Raw genomic sequence first — 16,519 nt, 5'->3', positions numbered from 1 at the left:
TTACATGTATATATTAACACTATAATATACAGTAATAAATAATTGATGACGGGCCATTGAATTAATATTTGCCAGGTTTTTGTCCATAAATGCTCAGTGTGTAGGATTAATTTCTTACGCATCTCATTTCACACCTTCGTTGCTAATTCTTAAATGTAATTTTAGTGCCAGTAACGGAGGCTTGAGCCATTGATAGCAGACTAATGCAGTTATGAGAAAGATTAAGCGTTTGTGAATCACCCGAATCAGCATCTCTCAACAGAGCCTGGCAAAAACCTCTCTAATAGTGAAACTTGAGGTTCATCTGCTTCAAGGACAGCGCCATACCGCGCTAGTGAGAAATGTCATGTTGCCTGCTAAACTCTTAAGTTGCTGAACTATTTTACTGATCAAATTGTCAGAGCAGCGCTAACAATGAGTTTCTGTGTTCGTGTGTTTCAGTACTGTATGTGTGTGCGTACGTACGGAAGCGAGCAGGAGAGAGAGAGAGAGAGAGAGAGAGAGAGAGAGAGAGAGAGAGAGTGTGCACTTTCTGTACATAATCATGTAATCTTGTGACAAGAAACATGGAAATAATTAGCCATTTTTGTCCTATTGTTTACTATATTTATTAGCTTGGTCAGTGTCACTGTGGGTTTTGGTTGTTTTGCTGTACGGACCTTTGAAATAACTGAAATCATGATCAACGATGCGGTCAAGACCCGCCTGGAACTACTTTAGCTGTGCATTTCCCTGAAAATAATTGCACACCTTGGAACGTATGTCAGCCAATCAGATTCAAGCATTCAACAGCCCAGTAGTAAAATATGCTAGCTATATTATAGCCACAATCTCAAACTGTTTGTGAATTTCTGTATTGTAGTGAATGGACTGCAGATGTGTCTTTTCAACAGCAGGGGGTGGCAGAGATCAGACTTAATTTATAACATTTATTTATATTTTTAATAAAATGGTTTAAAATACAGTTTCATGGCTGGTGGGATAAGTTGTCTATACTGGCTCATCCCCAGCATAAGGCAACTTCAGAAAGACAAAAAAAGCATGTGAAAATGTTCTTTATATTCAGTTTCATCTGAATGCCTCTAAAACAACTTTCATTTTTGGCTGCCATCAAGGCAAAACAGAAAGTTTCAAAGGGTGATTGTGATATGGAAAACAATCAATTTTCATGATCCAATAATCTCCTGATTGATTAAATAAAGTCCCACATTTGCATCCTTGTTGGAATACTGCATAGGACAACATAAAACTGCATTATTTCCTCCCCTCCCACAATTTTTCTTGGTTAAAGACTCATTCATCAGGTCTGTCCAAGAGCAGCCAGACAGAGATGATTCAATCAAACTTGAACCAGAGCACATGTAAATGGAGGATGTAGACGGTCAAAAGTTTAGAACAGCAGACCACACAGACTCAACTCATCTGAGCTGCCTTGAGCAATGAGAGATGAGAGCGATGGGCTGCAGGAGTATTCTAGAGATGTGCTTTGGGGAGATGCAATCTAAAGAACTATAGCATTTTTGTGTTCATAAGAGAGAGTCTCAAGGCATATTTTCTAAAAACTACTTATATCTACTTTTTAACTTACCATTTCATCCTAAAATGATAAGCATCTTCTTAGAGATGGTTTTAAAGTGTTGATAGCCCAGCTGGCCTCGGCATTGCAAGCATTTCACTCACATTTGCGACTAAAAATAAATGTGCAAGCTGTAAAATTTATTTAGGAGCATGTGTGTGAATTAAAAAGTCCTTCTGTTTTATGAAATTTTAGCTAAAAAAAGCCTTAAGTATCTTAAATTTAATAACAAACATCTTAATTATATTTTAAGAGGTCTTAAATTTGGTGATGGAAAAAAAAAGGAATCGCTAAACAGCCTAATGTTTTTATTAATCATCAAATATATGATTTCATTGAATATATGAGTGCTGCACATTTCATAGTCAAAACGTGGCACTGTTGCGCATTCAACGGGCTCGCGGTTTCAGAGCAATCAATTAAAAACATGCATTTATGCCAAGCAATTACTTACAATGAAATTATGACAATGTTTAATTCTCGTTTTTTATATTGTAATATTTTATAGACCCGAATGAGCAGCCAACAATGCTAAAGCATTTCAAAATAAGAGACCCGGTGTATTTTGACAATATGCATATGGTGGAAAAAAGTAAGCATCAAACAGCTACTGTTGCAGGCTAAAAACCCTCTTCCAGTTGTTGCATCTCCAAATCCACTTTTAATGATCATGAAAGCCAAAGATAAAAATAGCCACTTGCTGACCTCACTGACCATCTTGACCCAACACTGGAGTTTTAAATCAGCCACCAACATTTACATAACACCTATTTATTTTCAGCATCTCTGCCTGCCCTGATAAATATTAACGTGAACTATGCCAGTACACTGAGCCAATTATAACATGTTACATTAGTAAAAACTATAAAAGATTTGCATACAGAAATCTAAAACGTACTTCAGCAACAGCCTGTTTTATTACAAGGGTCAGAGGATATGAATAAAGTTTCTGGTTCTGGAAACCATGACTAACAAACATGACTAGAGATTTCACAGGAAAAAAAATAAAATGCTACTAAACTGTAAAGCACATCTTCACTAATTACTGGCAGTCCTATAAGTCATGTAACAAGTTGTGTAAAAGAGTTATGCAACAGCTGATGTGCAACATTCAAACTCTGAAGTGCAAGAGTCCCTGAAGTGCAACATTCATTTGGCGCTTGATTCACTCTCTGGTGAAGCTCCTACACAATGATATCATCATTGAGATATTTTCATGGCATATGGATAATTAGAAAGTGTGAACTGAAATTTGAAAAAAACTGCAGTGATTGTGTCCAAAATGTTCTCTGTTTCCACAGCGCTGAATGCAGGCGGCGTGTTGCATTCGTGGCGTGACTGAACACAGTTCCAGCTCATGACAACATGCCAAGCCAAAAACATGGAGCGATTAAACAAATGAAGCCTGTGATCAATTCACATTAAGAGGATCTTGTTTTATGGCATACTCTTGCAGTATTGCCCAGGCTGTTTCTATATTTTCTGCTTTTAGCAACAGACAAGCACAGGACTTGTTTATTAATCAAAGTGTTTGCATGTATGTAGGTCACAGCAGAATGTATAAATTTAGCATGTGAGCTTGGTTTTCCACTGAACTTGTTTCATTATTGCATGTATAGTGGCATATTAGTTGATAGATGGGATTTCCTGTTATTTACACCCATTCACACAATATGACGTAAAGAGATGCTCCATCATCATCATGGGAGCTTCCCCTTGGGCTACGAACTGAGTGAAACTACTCGAGGACAGGTGTTATGACACTGCCATTGTGGTCGATGTCACATTTGATGGCAGAGATTTAACTGATAAGTCTTTTCTGATAGTGACAGAAGGAAAAAAACAAACATTCAGTTTTAAATGCCAATAAAAAAAAATTCTACTTACTCATACAATCATGCATTTAGGATCGCAAAATAATTAGGCTTACCAATAGCGGTCGACTGATATTGGTTTTTTGACAGCCGATGCCGATATCTTGGAAAGCAGAGTGGCCAATGGCCGATATAAAGCCAATATAATTTTATTTATTTTAATTAATGACGCTGTCAGCGCAGTCAAAATAAAAGTCCCGCCTCGAATGCGTCGGCCAAACAGGAAAACTTATCAGCCGATGCCGATATAAAAATAAAAAAAGCCAAATATCGGCCGATATATCGGTCGACCACTACTTACCAACACGGAGGAGAAAACATGTCCCATATCCCTCTCCTGTTAAATTCAAAGTTCAATCAAACTCTGCAGTATTTTGGCGCAAGAGTTTAGTGCAAAGTTGGGGGCAAAACTAGGCCTGTCGCAATAATCAATATATCGACTTATCGCGCAATATATGTACATGACCTCAATCATTTTTGGGGACACAATATATCGCCCATTATATTTACTTAAAAAATTTATGTCACCGTGTTTTTTATATTCCACTTGCGCCTGTGTCTTTTGCAGCTTCTCGTACATAACGTGATGTAGTCACGAGGTGCTAGTTCAAATTTAAAAAATGCTTAATCTGCAGATATGGTCTTGTTTAGGGATTTGTGCCTTTGTGCATACGGACATCTGACCAATCACTAAGTAGTGATTGTGTTTTTCAGCAATAGTGTGCACCCTTAATTTACAGAGAAAAGAAGGTCAGGGGAAAATCAGTAGATGGAAGAATCTCCATACAAGTTCTTTGTGCATCTTTCTTTTTTCTACTTGTTACTTTGCACTTTGATTGCACAAAATTGTTATTTACTATTTATTCAGATTTCCATGATCTAAATATTCTTAAGAATTAAAAGTGTGTTGTTATTTGAAAGTGTGTAGGCCTTCTTGCATTATTATGCTGTTATATTATGATTATATATTCTGTGGCATTAAATGTCTTTAAAATGACAATATCATCGCTTTTCGCAAATTATTTCTGGGGCAATATATCGCACAACAAAAAGTTGTTATCGTGACAGCCCTAGGCAAAACTGTGTATTTTACAATTTTTTATATGCAATTAATCTTTTTGCATAATGCCAAAATATGCCTCTGCAAATTGAATGCAATTTAATTGGGGATATTTGCTTAATAAATTTTAGTACTGCATTGGTTGCAATTTAATGCCAAATGTAAAAATATCTTCTTTTTTTTTCATTCTGTCTAAACCAATAAAAAAAAAAACATCAAAAACACATACCAAACACCATTTAGCAAATAATAGTAATAGTATAACAGTACCGTCAAGTAAAACAGAAGCTAAAGTTCATGAAAACATGATCTTACTGCTAAATTCCGACTTGCTGTGACGGTGGCAGATTTTTACCACCACGGTGGTAATGGACCAACTACCGCTGGTGGCGCGGTGTTGATATATATATATATAAAATTTATATTAATTAGGCCTATATATATAATTTATGTAAAAAAATGCTATACATATATAATTTTGAAACACAAATAATAATAAATGAGGCTCAATCATCTATTAACAAACGTGCGTGTTTATTTTAGCACTTCCGTCAGTAAATACGCAACGCAGCCTGCAAAACACTAAAATAAATATCAAAGAAATATTACGGTTAAAGAAGAAAGTAGCCTAAATAAGAAAGTTAAATACACCCTGCCTACAGGACGCGATCGGTGCGCCGCGACACGATAAAATACTAGGCAATAGAACTCATTATAATCAGTGATGCTACACTGGATGTGGCACAACACGACATGACAAATCCCCAACAGTAAACTGCCTTGTCCTATTTATGAGGTACTGGCACGGAGTTCAAATGTCCTGTGTAGACACTAGACACGGTTCACTGTTCCGCCACCAAGCAAGCGGGCACATTAACTCCTCGTCTGCACACGCTCTCTTGTTAACATCTACCATTTATCGCCGTCTCATTTGTATTTGGCCAGTTTGGAGAAAGCCTCACCAAACCTGACCAGCCAGGCGTTTGCGATCACGGGAACTTCAAGACACTTGTACAAATGCGGATGGGTGACATGAATGGAGATGGCTCCAGATCGGCAATGTATTATTTGGTTTCCCAACAAGGCCCTTCGCCCAACACATAATTAATTTGCTGAATGCAGAATAAACTGTATTTTCCTGCGCTCAAACCTGCCAGCCTAAAGGAAACACTGTGTATGGCGTTTGAGGTAATTTGTGAATTACCATAGGCTTAGTCTAAATAAAACAATTTGCAACTATTACTGTTATTACACTTGAATACAAAACTTAGCATTATGCGTGCACTACCGCCGTTGGCAGTAGACAAATGCGGTTGTCACAGCGACCGTCACAGCCCCATCTCAAACGGACATGGACTTGTTTGTACGTGCACATGTACACAGGTAAAGTGCTGATAAATTTCCAAAATAATGTCCCAAACACCTTATTTTTTTAGACAAGATGTTAAACCAAAATTAGGTTAACAATGAACCTTTTTATTTTCTAGACTAGACGTCACTTGCTGAATTAAACATGCACTGCAGTGAAGTCATGTGAAAACAATGTAGCATACTGCTATTTAAGAGGTTTTATATACCACATCTCATATTACTTAATAAAAACAGTAGACAGTATACAGTGTATATTGTGCAGTAAACATCCATCACTGCTATTCACAAATGGACCACACACACAAAAACCCACCCGTTAGTGTGATTAAATATTGCATAATACTTCAGAATCTTGGCAATTTTACAGGGAATAACAACATCTTTTTTTTTTTTTTTGTTTAGTTCAAGCTGAAGTATAACTACAATTAAAAACTATAGACATGAAGAAACACATGCAAACAAAAACATGCAACAAAATTACTAAAACTATTAAAATAATTACTAACAAAAATTAAATAAAAAAACAGAAAAATAAAGTCTAATTCTAAATATTAACTAAAATTATATAAAAATAACTGGATGCAACACACCTCTTAAGTAAAATAAACTTTTGGTTTACAATTATAGCCTAACTAGGGGTTTTCTTAGCTTTAGGGGGTTGTTGCAACCGGACCCAGACCCTCACTGATGTAAGTGACATTAATGATTCAACAAATCATCACCTACTAACGAACACACCAGTGGTTGTTGCGAGTCTGTCAATAATAACAACTTGGAAAACTGATCCCCAGAAGTTTAGCCAACACATCATAAGAGTTTCTTCTCAAGAACTCCATGTGGTGACAGACACGGGATTTTCATCAAAACCAAAACCACTTGGTGCAGTGATGAGACACAGACTGTTCATCTTGCATATGATGCTGTGTGAGACACGAAGACCTGTGCTGCACACCACAAAGATACATTTATCAAATACATATTCAATAAAATGCTAATTGTACTATACATACTTACATTATTCAATTCATTGCCAGATGTGGCAAAAATAATTCTGCAACCTGCATTTTTTTGATTTGTTCATTAATGCCTTGTATCTGAAGCAGAGTAATCCTCGCACGCTTCAGTCGTGTGTTCAGATAAGCTTTTCACTGCTCTCATTAAATACGATACACAATCTCTGTTTACTCTGTTGCAAAGTCAAGGTGGGAAAAGCATTATCTGCTTTCTGAGGATTACTAATGTTATCCATGCTGCTGCAAAACTGGGTGAGCAATATTACACTGAAATAAATTTGCTTTAGAAACCATTTTCACTCAGAAATGGCAAGCAAATTTCACAATTAATTACAAAGAAATGGCAAGTGCCACATTGAATTAAATGTGAAAATTTGAAACAAAAATATTGAAATGGTATTTTCATGTAAAACATAGCCTGCTCCAATAATGCTTACTTGTTACATTCCGGTTGCTTTCAACAGTAATTAGTTACACTTCTAGTTATATATATATATAGAAAGGGAACAGATAGACTCAAATAGCAATTAGTATGATTAAATGATGCATTTCATAATTCACGTCAAACTTAAATTGTCAATTAAATATTTCTGTTAGCTTAAAAACATAGACCTAAAGTTAAAAGTGATTAATTGAGGTACAGTGAGTGAGGAATGACCGACAGGTGTGACTGAAATCAGTATTGACAGCTGGAGAAGTGAACGCAAAACCTCATAAACTCCTTCTCTGATTTCATTTATTAACACTTTAATAATCCTACCTGGACACAGATTTATTTATTTTTTTCAGTATTAAAAGTTGCAATCTTTCCGGACGTTCTAAGCGGCACCGTTGTTGTGTTATAGACTTCCAGGAGCGTCATGGCAGCCTCGGATCTCTTCAGAGCGTTATTATACACGCTTAACAATCTCCTGCAACAACACAGATATAAAACTGCTCTGGCAGTCGTCAGAGGCTTCAGGATTGGAGCTGTGTGAGTTTGGGCCATTAAACGGCGTTTTTATGCAAGTTTGGCAATAAATGCATTTAACGTTACACATGCAGCACTTTTAATTATATTTCATCTTGCGTATTGAAATTATATAGACCCCCCCCCACCCCCCACCTTTATGAGTGTTATATTTATTAAACTTACACTAATAGATTTGCATATTGCTAGTTTTAGACATTCGACTAACTGGAATTATATGGTAACACTTTACTTGAAGGGGTGTGCATAAGACTGACATGACACCCACATAATCATGACATGACACATACATAATCATGACATGACACATATCATGAATATGAAGGTTTTTATGCATGTTTTTGACAACTGTCATTAAGTGTCATTCGCTCAGTTATGTAATTTTTAATTCAAATATGACATTATTTGACCTAACCCTACCCCTAACCATAGCCCATTACAAAGACATCTCAAACAATGTCATCTTTGCATTAAAAATGACAGATATGCGGTGTAAATTACACAATAAATATATATATATGTATTTTCACACACACACACATATATATACATATATATGTATATATATATATGCATATATATACTGTATATCGCTGCTTGCAGCTTTAATGTTAAAAATTGTATTTTGACAATTTAATTGAATAATTGAATAACCAACAGACAAGGCAGAGTACCAATAAAAGATAATCATCTGAAAGGTAAATGTATATAATTATGTTATCATATAGCATTTTTGTTTAAGATGTTAAATGTTGTTTGTTTCATGAGTAATTTACATTTACAGTTAGTCATTTAGCAGACGCTTTTATCCAAAGCGACTTACAAATGAGGACAATAGAAGCAATCAAAACTAACAAAAGAGCAACAATATATAAGTGCAAGTGACAAGTCTCAGTTAGCCTAACGCAGTACACATAGCAAGGTGTATATATATATATATATATATATATTATACACACACATACACAAAGAAAAACAAGTAGATAGAATAGAAAAAATAGAAAGCTAGTGTTTGTTTGTGTTTGTTTTTTGTAGTTTTTTTTAAATAAAAAAAGAAAAAAAGATCAATATAGATAAAGTAGAATTAAAATAGAATAGAAAGTGTTAGAGGGTCAAATAAAGGTTTATAAATTTATAAACCTTTATTTGACCCTCTAACACTTTCTATTCTATTTTAATTCTACTTTATCTATATTGATCTTTTTTTCTTTTTTTATATAAAAAAAGAAAAAAAGATCAATATAGATAAAGTAGAATTAAAATAGAATAGAAAGTGTTAGAGGGTCAAATAAAGGTTTATAAATTTATAAATATCAAATAAATATCATATATTTATATAAATATAAACAATTTAAACTGTAACATGAAAAAATGTTGCATATTTGAAACAAACTATGTAATAGAAACTTGAAACTGCACAAAATTCTAAAAATATTCAAATAACTTGTTTTTGAATTTGTAACACATGGATAATAATACACCTACCGACCGTTGATTGGGTACTGGCTAATATATATTTTAAAATCATTTCTACAGGGTTATAACTGGTGTCATGAACGTAATGTTGTAACAATCTTCAGTGCACCTAATTATTGCTACCGATGTGGTAACCAGGCTGCGATCATGGAACTTGATGACACACTCAAGTACTCCTTGTACGTATATGACATAAAGCATAAAACAATTTCTGTTTTATTGATAACTCCCATTTCCCTGTGTTATATATCTGTTATTTTGCTGTTATGAATATTAACAGGATGATTTCCTTTAGTTTACAGTTTAACGCTGCACCATGCAGAGGAGAGCCTCACGTCACTCGCTGCACTCCAGATTATTTCCTGTAAAATGGGAAGGGTTTGTGTTTAAAGCAGCTTTTGCCCTCGGTGCATTTGAGCAGAGTTTCTCAGGGAGCTTTGCAGGTGAGTTTCTTGAAGCGTCTTGGAGAAGAGGGCCAAAATACCAGCAACTGTGTGTGAAAACCTTGTGAAGACTTACAGAAAATGTTTGACCTCTGTCATTGCCAACAAAGTGTATATAACAAAGTATTGAGATGAAATTTTGTTATTGACCAAATACTTATTTTCCACCATAATTTGCAAATAAATTCTTTAAAAATCCTACAATGTGATTTTCTGGATTTTTTTTTCTCATTTTGTCTCTCATAGTTGAGGTATACCTATGATGAAAATTACAGGCCTCTCTCATCTTTTTAAGTGGGAGAACTTGCACAATTGGTGGCTGACTAAATACTTTTTTCCCCCACTGTACCTGCTCTCCAGGATTCTCTTTGCTTTGTCTCGACTGGCCTGATAAGTACGTGGTTTCGTCGGATCCGGTCTAACAATATGAGTATCCCGACTCATTCTACAAATGTGTATGTATGGGATGCGTCTGTCTTTCCCTCAATATTTCTAAAAGGCAAATAAGACTCGATTTACCTCAGCAGCTGGAGAAAGAGAAGGAGATGGTCAAACCTCTTGTTTGGTACAAATCCATATTGCGCCGAAAGACATCACTCGCCTGCTTAGGAGATCACATCGGGGTCACCATTTTGTAAGGTCCACGCACTTGGCCCAAGGAAGGTATCCAGTGGTGGCTGAAGGTTTCTAGCATATTCGGTCTTTTCAGTGCGCAAATTTATTTAATTTAAGTTAAACTCTAATCTGATCGGATCAAACCTAATTTAAATAGTGGTTCTGTTTAGCCCCCTACAGTCACCCATGTAACAATTTAACTAAAGCTGAGACATGAATCAGCGGTTATGCTAGTACTATTTATCTAGCCCCCGATAGTTAATATAACTACGTACAACTTAATTAAAGCTGAGACAATAACCAGAGGTTATGGCCAGTACTATGAAGTATGCCCGAATCATGCTAGTACTCCAATAGTATTTTGTCTAGCCCCCCATAGTTAATGCAACTGCATAACAACTTAACTAAAGTCAAGCAGTTAGTCAGAAATCTATAATCTCACTTGATGTGCCCCCTGCTCCATCTAACCTGAGATTTAGTATGTACTAACCCTAGACGCAGATTTGCCGTAACATACGCCTTCACTTAATCTACTTGAGAAAATAATTTCAGAGTAAGTCAGAATAAAATCAAATGTAACAATTTATTATCAGTCAGGTAAATATGTATTATGCCAATTACACAGCCAAGTCAAAGACATCAAATCAATGCAAGACATCAAATTCTCAAAGATAAATCTAAGAGTAAAAGGTGCATACCTGACCTTGGAAAATAGAAACATAGTATGTATAAGTTTAAGTTTACTTATATAAGTCATAAGTATGAGTGCAGAGACACACACCACACTATGGTCTTTCTGGCTACAGAATCTCCCCGATCTTCTTGCAGTTTTCACTTAAATACCTTAAGACCAAGACAGTCATCCCCCGAAAATGAGACAGAAACTAACAATTGAAATTTGCATTGAGTAAGTAGATTTAACACCTTTTGGGACAGAAAGTAATTTGCATGAAAGACACTGGGAAACGGCACACCCTCTATAGTGAGCCAAATATCTCTAAACTCTTAGGATCTGTATCACCTTTTAGTTTACTTCTTGTAAGAATGAGACCATTGTACCAAATGCCCTGAGACTATTCAAATGATACCAAACATGACTGTAAATATCACCTGCATTCATTTAGAACATTATATTATACTTGACCATTCTGAGTGAGCTGAATGGAGGGAAGGATGGGTGAGGGGAAGGAAGGGGATGAAAAGGAACAAATGCATAGGTGAGAGAGACGTTTTCTCGCATTTTCTCTCAGTGAGATGTGGAAACAGATGTTTGTATTTGAATACACTTTGTGTGTATTGTCCGTCTCAGAAGATTAAAGTGTCTGAGGTTCTGTAATTCTTACAATACTAACCAGACCCAGATCCTGAAGTGGAGAGGTCGTAGATGAGGTTCTGTAAGGTCTTGTCCTTGGCCAGGAACATATGTTCAGTGCTGGGATCCTCTACCTCCAGTCTCTGCCGGTGACCGTAGGCCCGCTGGCGGCGCTGGAACAGAAAGAGACCCAGCAGAACCAGCACACACAGCACAAAGATCGGCCCCGCCACCACTGCAGTGAGCTCCACCGGCCGCCAGTCCTGCCCTGAACCCGGTGCGTTTGTCACTGACAGAGAACACGCTGCGTTAGTTCCTCATCTGGAATTCACTAGCTGTTTTTGATAATGATTATAGCTGATATAAAGAACTGATGCTCACCGGTTGGTAGTTTGAGGTCGATGCTGTTGCAGTAATCAGAGTAGCAACAGTGAGTGTTCAGCAGTCCCTCTGCGCTGAGGCAGTAGAATGGCTGGCTCAGAGGAATCAGATGCTCTTTCTGGATGCAGAGCCGCACATGCTGCTCCTGTCCTTCAATGACTGAGGTGGAGGCCATACACGCCCCGTTGGTCTCGCACTTATACCCATCCTTCACACACTGTGGTGTGGTGCAGTTACAGAACAGAGCTGCAGAGAGAACCAAAATTATATATTACATGTATACAGGGATTGAAATTAACTTTTTCACTCACCAGCCAATTTGGCTACTACATTTTTAAGTTACCGGTCATTCATAACTTCTACTAGCCCAAAAAAAGAAAGAAATAAACTAACAGCTTGAGGCTGTCTACACCGGATGTGACAAAGCGACCGCTGCAAATCATTTTGTGTCAGTACTAGGGGTGTGCGATATTGACAAAAAATAATACTCAATATTTCAATACCGATAAAGATAATTAGACAATATTTTGCTGAGTGTGTTATTGTGCTGAAGCTTTTGATATATATTTTATTTTCTGTGTGGTCAGTTCACAGCAATGATAGAAATTAATGTTTTTCAATAAGTTTAAATAGATTTTTACCTTTTATGGGCATTTTTACAATGTTTTTCTAAAAGTGTCCATCATCTTTTGAGTCAAATTCTTACATTTAATTAGTCAATTATAATAATAATAATACATTTAGGCTGTTACTAAACAAATGAAATCAGTATCAACAAAATTAATCTTTGCAGAAGTTGCATATGAAGTGGCATTTAGATATATTTGCACATGTTATAATGCAGCTTAGAGGGACATGGAATGCTTTAACCTGCAGTTACGAATGCATATATTGTGATATTTTAAACATGAAATGTTGAATACTGACATTTGAAATTATTTTAAAAATGAAAAGATACTTTAAATGTAAAATTAAAACAATTAAAACCGCCTGTAGGTGGCAGCAAGTCACTGTTAAGTGACTCATTGCGATTGAACTGAATCATTTAAACTGTTGATTCATTCAGGAATGAAATGCCGTCATGTTGCTCAGAGATGCAAAGCAGCGCTGTGGCTGTGTTTGTAATGATTTCTGTTGGCGAAATAAACAAAAACAGCCAATATGGTGTCTAAAACGTAAGTCTCTTGATATTAACTTATTGTTTATTAAACTGTTGTATAATATCAATATCACATTTGTAACCATGCTGATTTTTTTTAAATGGCATCTTCGTGTGATATTGATTAACTATATGAAATGATATAAATATATAAATTTTCTGCCCCTTTATCTTGAATTATGTGATCATTCTTAATGCATATTAATTAGGGATGCACCGATACCACTTTTTCCACTACTCGCCCGATACCGATACGTTTTGGTACTTGCCGTTACCCGAGTACCGATACCAATATTCAATTGCATTTGTAAATTTTTAAAATATTGGGTAAAGAAACCAAAAGCGTATGTATATTGTTAGTTGGTATCGGGGCATTTTAACGAGTACGAGTACAGGAGCTCAGTATCGGGACCGATACCAATACCAGTATCGGTATCAGTGCATCCCTAACATTAATAGACTGAATAATGCAGTGAAAGAACGCACTCTAAATGCGTACGTGCTCTAGTCTAACCAGACTTCGTCACCTAAAGTGTTTTGTTTGGTTTTTGCAATATACTCGATAATGTCATGATGTATCACGAGTTCAGTATTTTCGCTAAGCCTAAGCAGATTTGGCTTGCATGAACTTTCCAAAGAAATTAACATAACTTACGAAAAGTAACCCGCCAAATTGGCTAGTGATTTGACACCAGAACCCGCCACAGCTGATTTTTACCTGCATTTGGCGGGTATTCATTTCAAACCCTGCATGTATATATTAACACTATAATATATATTAAGTAAAACATAATTGATGACAGGCCATTGAAATAAAGGGTTAGTTCACCCCAAAATGAAAATGATGTCATTAATTACTCACCCTCATGTCGTTCTCCCCTGAGTTACGTTTTCTGCCATTTTGGAGAGTACCCAAGAACGTATTGGATGTAATCAGCGTTGTTTACGTTCGGGGGAAAGCGTGCGTAAGCATTGTAATACTCTCTAAAATGGCGGAAGACGTAACTCGGGGGAGAAAAATGGTTGAGCAAATTATGTTATTTTTATTTGTTTTTTGCACCACGAGCTCATGCAGCGCTGTCAAAAATACATGCAATTCGTGCATGCATTAGAAAATATAACATTCTGCAGTTTATTTAGTAATCTTTTGAGGTAATTTCGCGATTTCAATCATCATACAGTAGCCTAACCACCAGCATTAGGAGACTGATAGCTAACTTCGTCAGGTAGCATTATCTGTTTGTGCTGGTTCGTACACGGATGATGACTAATAAAACTGTTTTTACTAGCGGACAACTACAGTGGATACTGTAACATTCCTTAAATTTGCTTACTTGACGATGTTGTGTCCTCAAAATGCTCAAATGCAGCCAAGTTTGTGATTCAAAATGGCGCCCGCGATCATAAGCGTCTGACTCCGGGCTACTTTTACACTGCTGCCGTGGGTTATTCTTCAAGTTAGCAGTTCTAAATACAAACAAATAAGCGCTAACGGAAATATTAACAGTTAGCAAAACATCTACAGGAAAAATATAACTGTTACCGGATTAACCTGGCTGCCTTCTCACTAGACCCTCTGCTATGCTATTTTCACCACAGGGGGACTTTAAATACTTTCACACTGCCGACATGTTTGCTGCATTAGTGCGGGCCTCTATTTGATCACGTTAGTCATTGTTCGGTACATATTATTCGGCATTTTCGCTTATTCCGAACACCAAATTTTTTTTGCTATTTTCGTCCGAATATTCTGTGCATCCCTAGTGAATGGACTGCAGATTAGGGTTGTGACGGTGAGGAAATTTTCCCACCAGTTAATCGATGTGTGACATCACTGATAATTCCGGTATCACCGCGGGTGCGTTCCCTCTTTTCCTCGCTTTCCTTCACTTTTAAATAGCTTAAAAGCGCCGTGCGCATTTTACTTTCACTTTCGAATTAGTGGCAATTCAGCGTCAATTGCTTGAATGCAACAACAAAATACAACATCAAACTCACTTTAGCCTATATATGAAACATAGAACTTTTATTAACAAAACTAATAAAAATACACCATGCTATAGGGCAAGCTATGCCTAATATAAAATAAACAAATAACTTGCATAAAGTTTAAATAGGTATACAAAACTGGAAGTAAAAATTTATAATACATAACCAAATAAATAAGAAACGTAGAACGTTTATTAGCAAAACGAATAAGAAAGCTTGGAGGCACGGCATACACCTTGATGTCAAATAAAATAAATAAATGACACAAAGTTTAAATAAAGTAAAAATCAGCAAACACTGTGGAACCAATTAAATAAGAAACAAATGTTTAAAAATACTTCCAAAATCAGATAAACGTCAGAAGTCAACAGGCTTTTTAAAAGATCCAAAATATTGCCAAACAGGCGCTTTTGCATTTTGTTTCGAAACTAAATCATCCGCGATCGTCTTGTCTGTCTCGCCTCACTCTTCTTGTCTGTCAGCTCGACTCACTCTCCTCACTGGAGAAATGAAATCTGATCTGTGATGCGACGGTCGTTCGGCACGCTGCATTGAGCAGCCGCGTTCAGTTTTTAATGGTAGTGTCTGTTCTTTCACTGAACTAAATGATTTTTATTACTGTAAAAAAATCAAAACGATGGTGGGGGTCGGTTCCACGGTGGGCAAGTCACGTAACCGGTGTTGCGGCTTAAAGGGGTCATCGGATGCTCATTTTGCACAAGTTGATATGATTCTTTAGGGTCTTAATTAAAAGTCTATAACATACTTTGGTTCAAATTTCTCAATGTTAGTGTAAAAAACACTTTTGTAAACCTGTCAAAATCAGCTCTGTTTTTATCAAGCCATTATAGTCCATGTTGCTTTAAATGTTAATGAGCTCTGCTGGCCCCGCCCCTCTCTTCCGAGCTGCTCTCAGAGAGACTTTACTTTAGCCGCATTCATCTTGAAACTTGCTAATAAGCGCATTATTAGGAAAGGTGATTTGCAAAGATTCATAAAAATCCCTTATACTCACTTCTTCTGTAGATGAGGCTGAATCACGAATGATTCAAGCGAACATAGATGCATTTACGCTGATCGGGAGTGGCGCATTCACTTCAAAGCGAAAGTAAGGTTAATCCTCTACGCCTTCAGCAGCTCAGATGTCGGTAGTAAATGACGATTGCTATATTCATTATTACATCCAACAATAAAGCACCTCAATCGCTTAATCGGAGACATCCGCTGCGTCCGAAATCGCATACTGCTTAGTAGGTACTACATTTAAATTTGAACGTACT

The 16,519-nt window shown here is 36.5% G+C and overlaps 1 protein-coding gene across 1 annotated transcript in view; it reads right to left on the bottom strand.

The window, feature by feature from the left end:
- Nucleotides 1–10,962: 10,962 nt before the first annotated feature.
- The window catches only part of LOC107582313 (activin receptor type-1B-like), a 9,784-nt gene continuing 4,227 nt past the window's right edge, over nucleotides 10,963–16,519 (bottom strand). Inside the window, exons 2-3 of the mRNA XM_016268085.1 lie at nucleotides 12,092–12,337; nucleotides 10,963–11,999 (exon numbers count right to left, since the gene is read on the bottom strand). Of these exons, the coding sequence (XP_016123571.1) occupies nucleotides 11,746–11,999; nucleotides 12,092–12,337 (500 nt within the window). The 3' untranslated portion in view covers nucleotides 10,963–11,745. The remainder of the gene's footprint in view (nucleotides 12,000–12,091; nucleotides 12,338–16,519) is intronic.

The sequence above is a fragment of the Sinocyclocheilus grahami genome, unplaced genomic scaffold (genome assembly GCF_001515645.1).
Source record: "Sinocyclocheilus grahami isolate Dianchi unplaced genomic scaffold, SAMN03320097.WGS_v1.1 scaffold43.1, whole genome shotgun sequence".
Taxonomy (NCBI): Eukaryota; Metazoa; Chordata; class Actinopteri; order Cypriniformes; family Cyprinidae; genus Sinocyclocheilus; species Sinocyclocheilus grahami.
The sequence above is the reverse complement of the archived record's forward strand: the minus strand, read 5'-3'. Positions and strand labels throughout refer to the sequence as shown.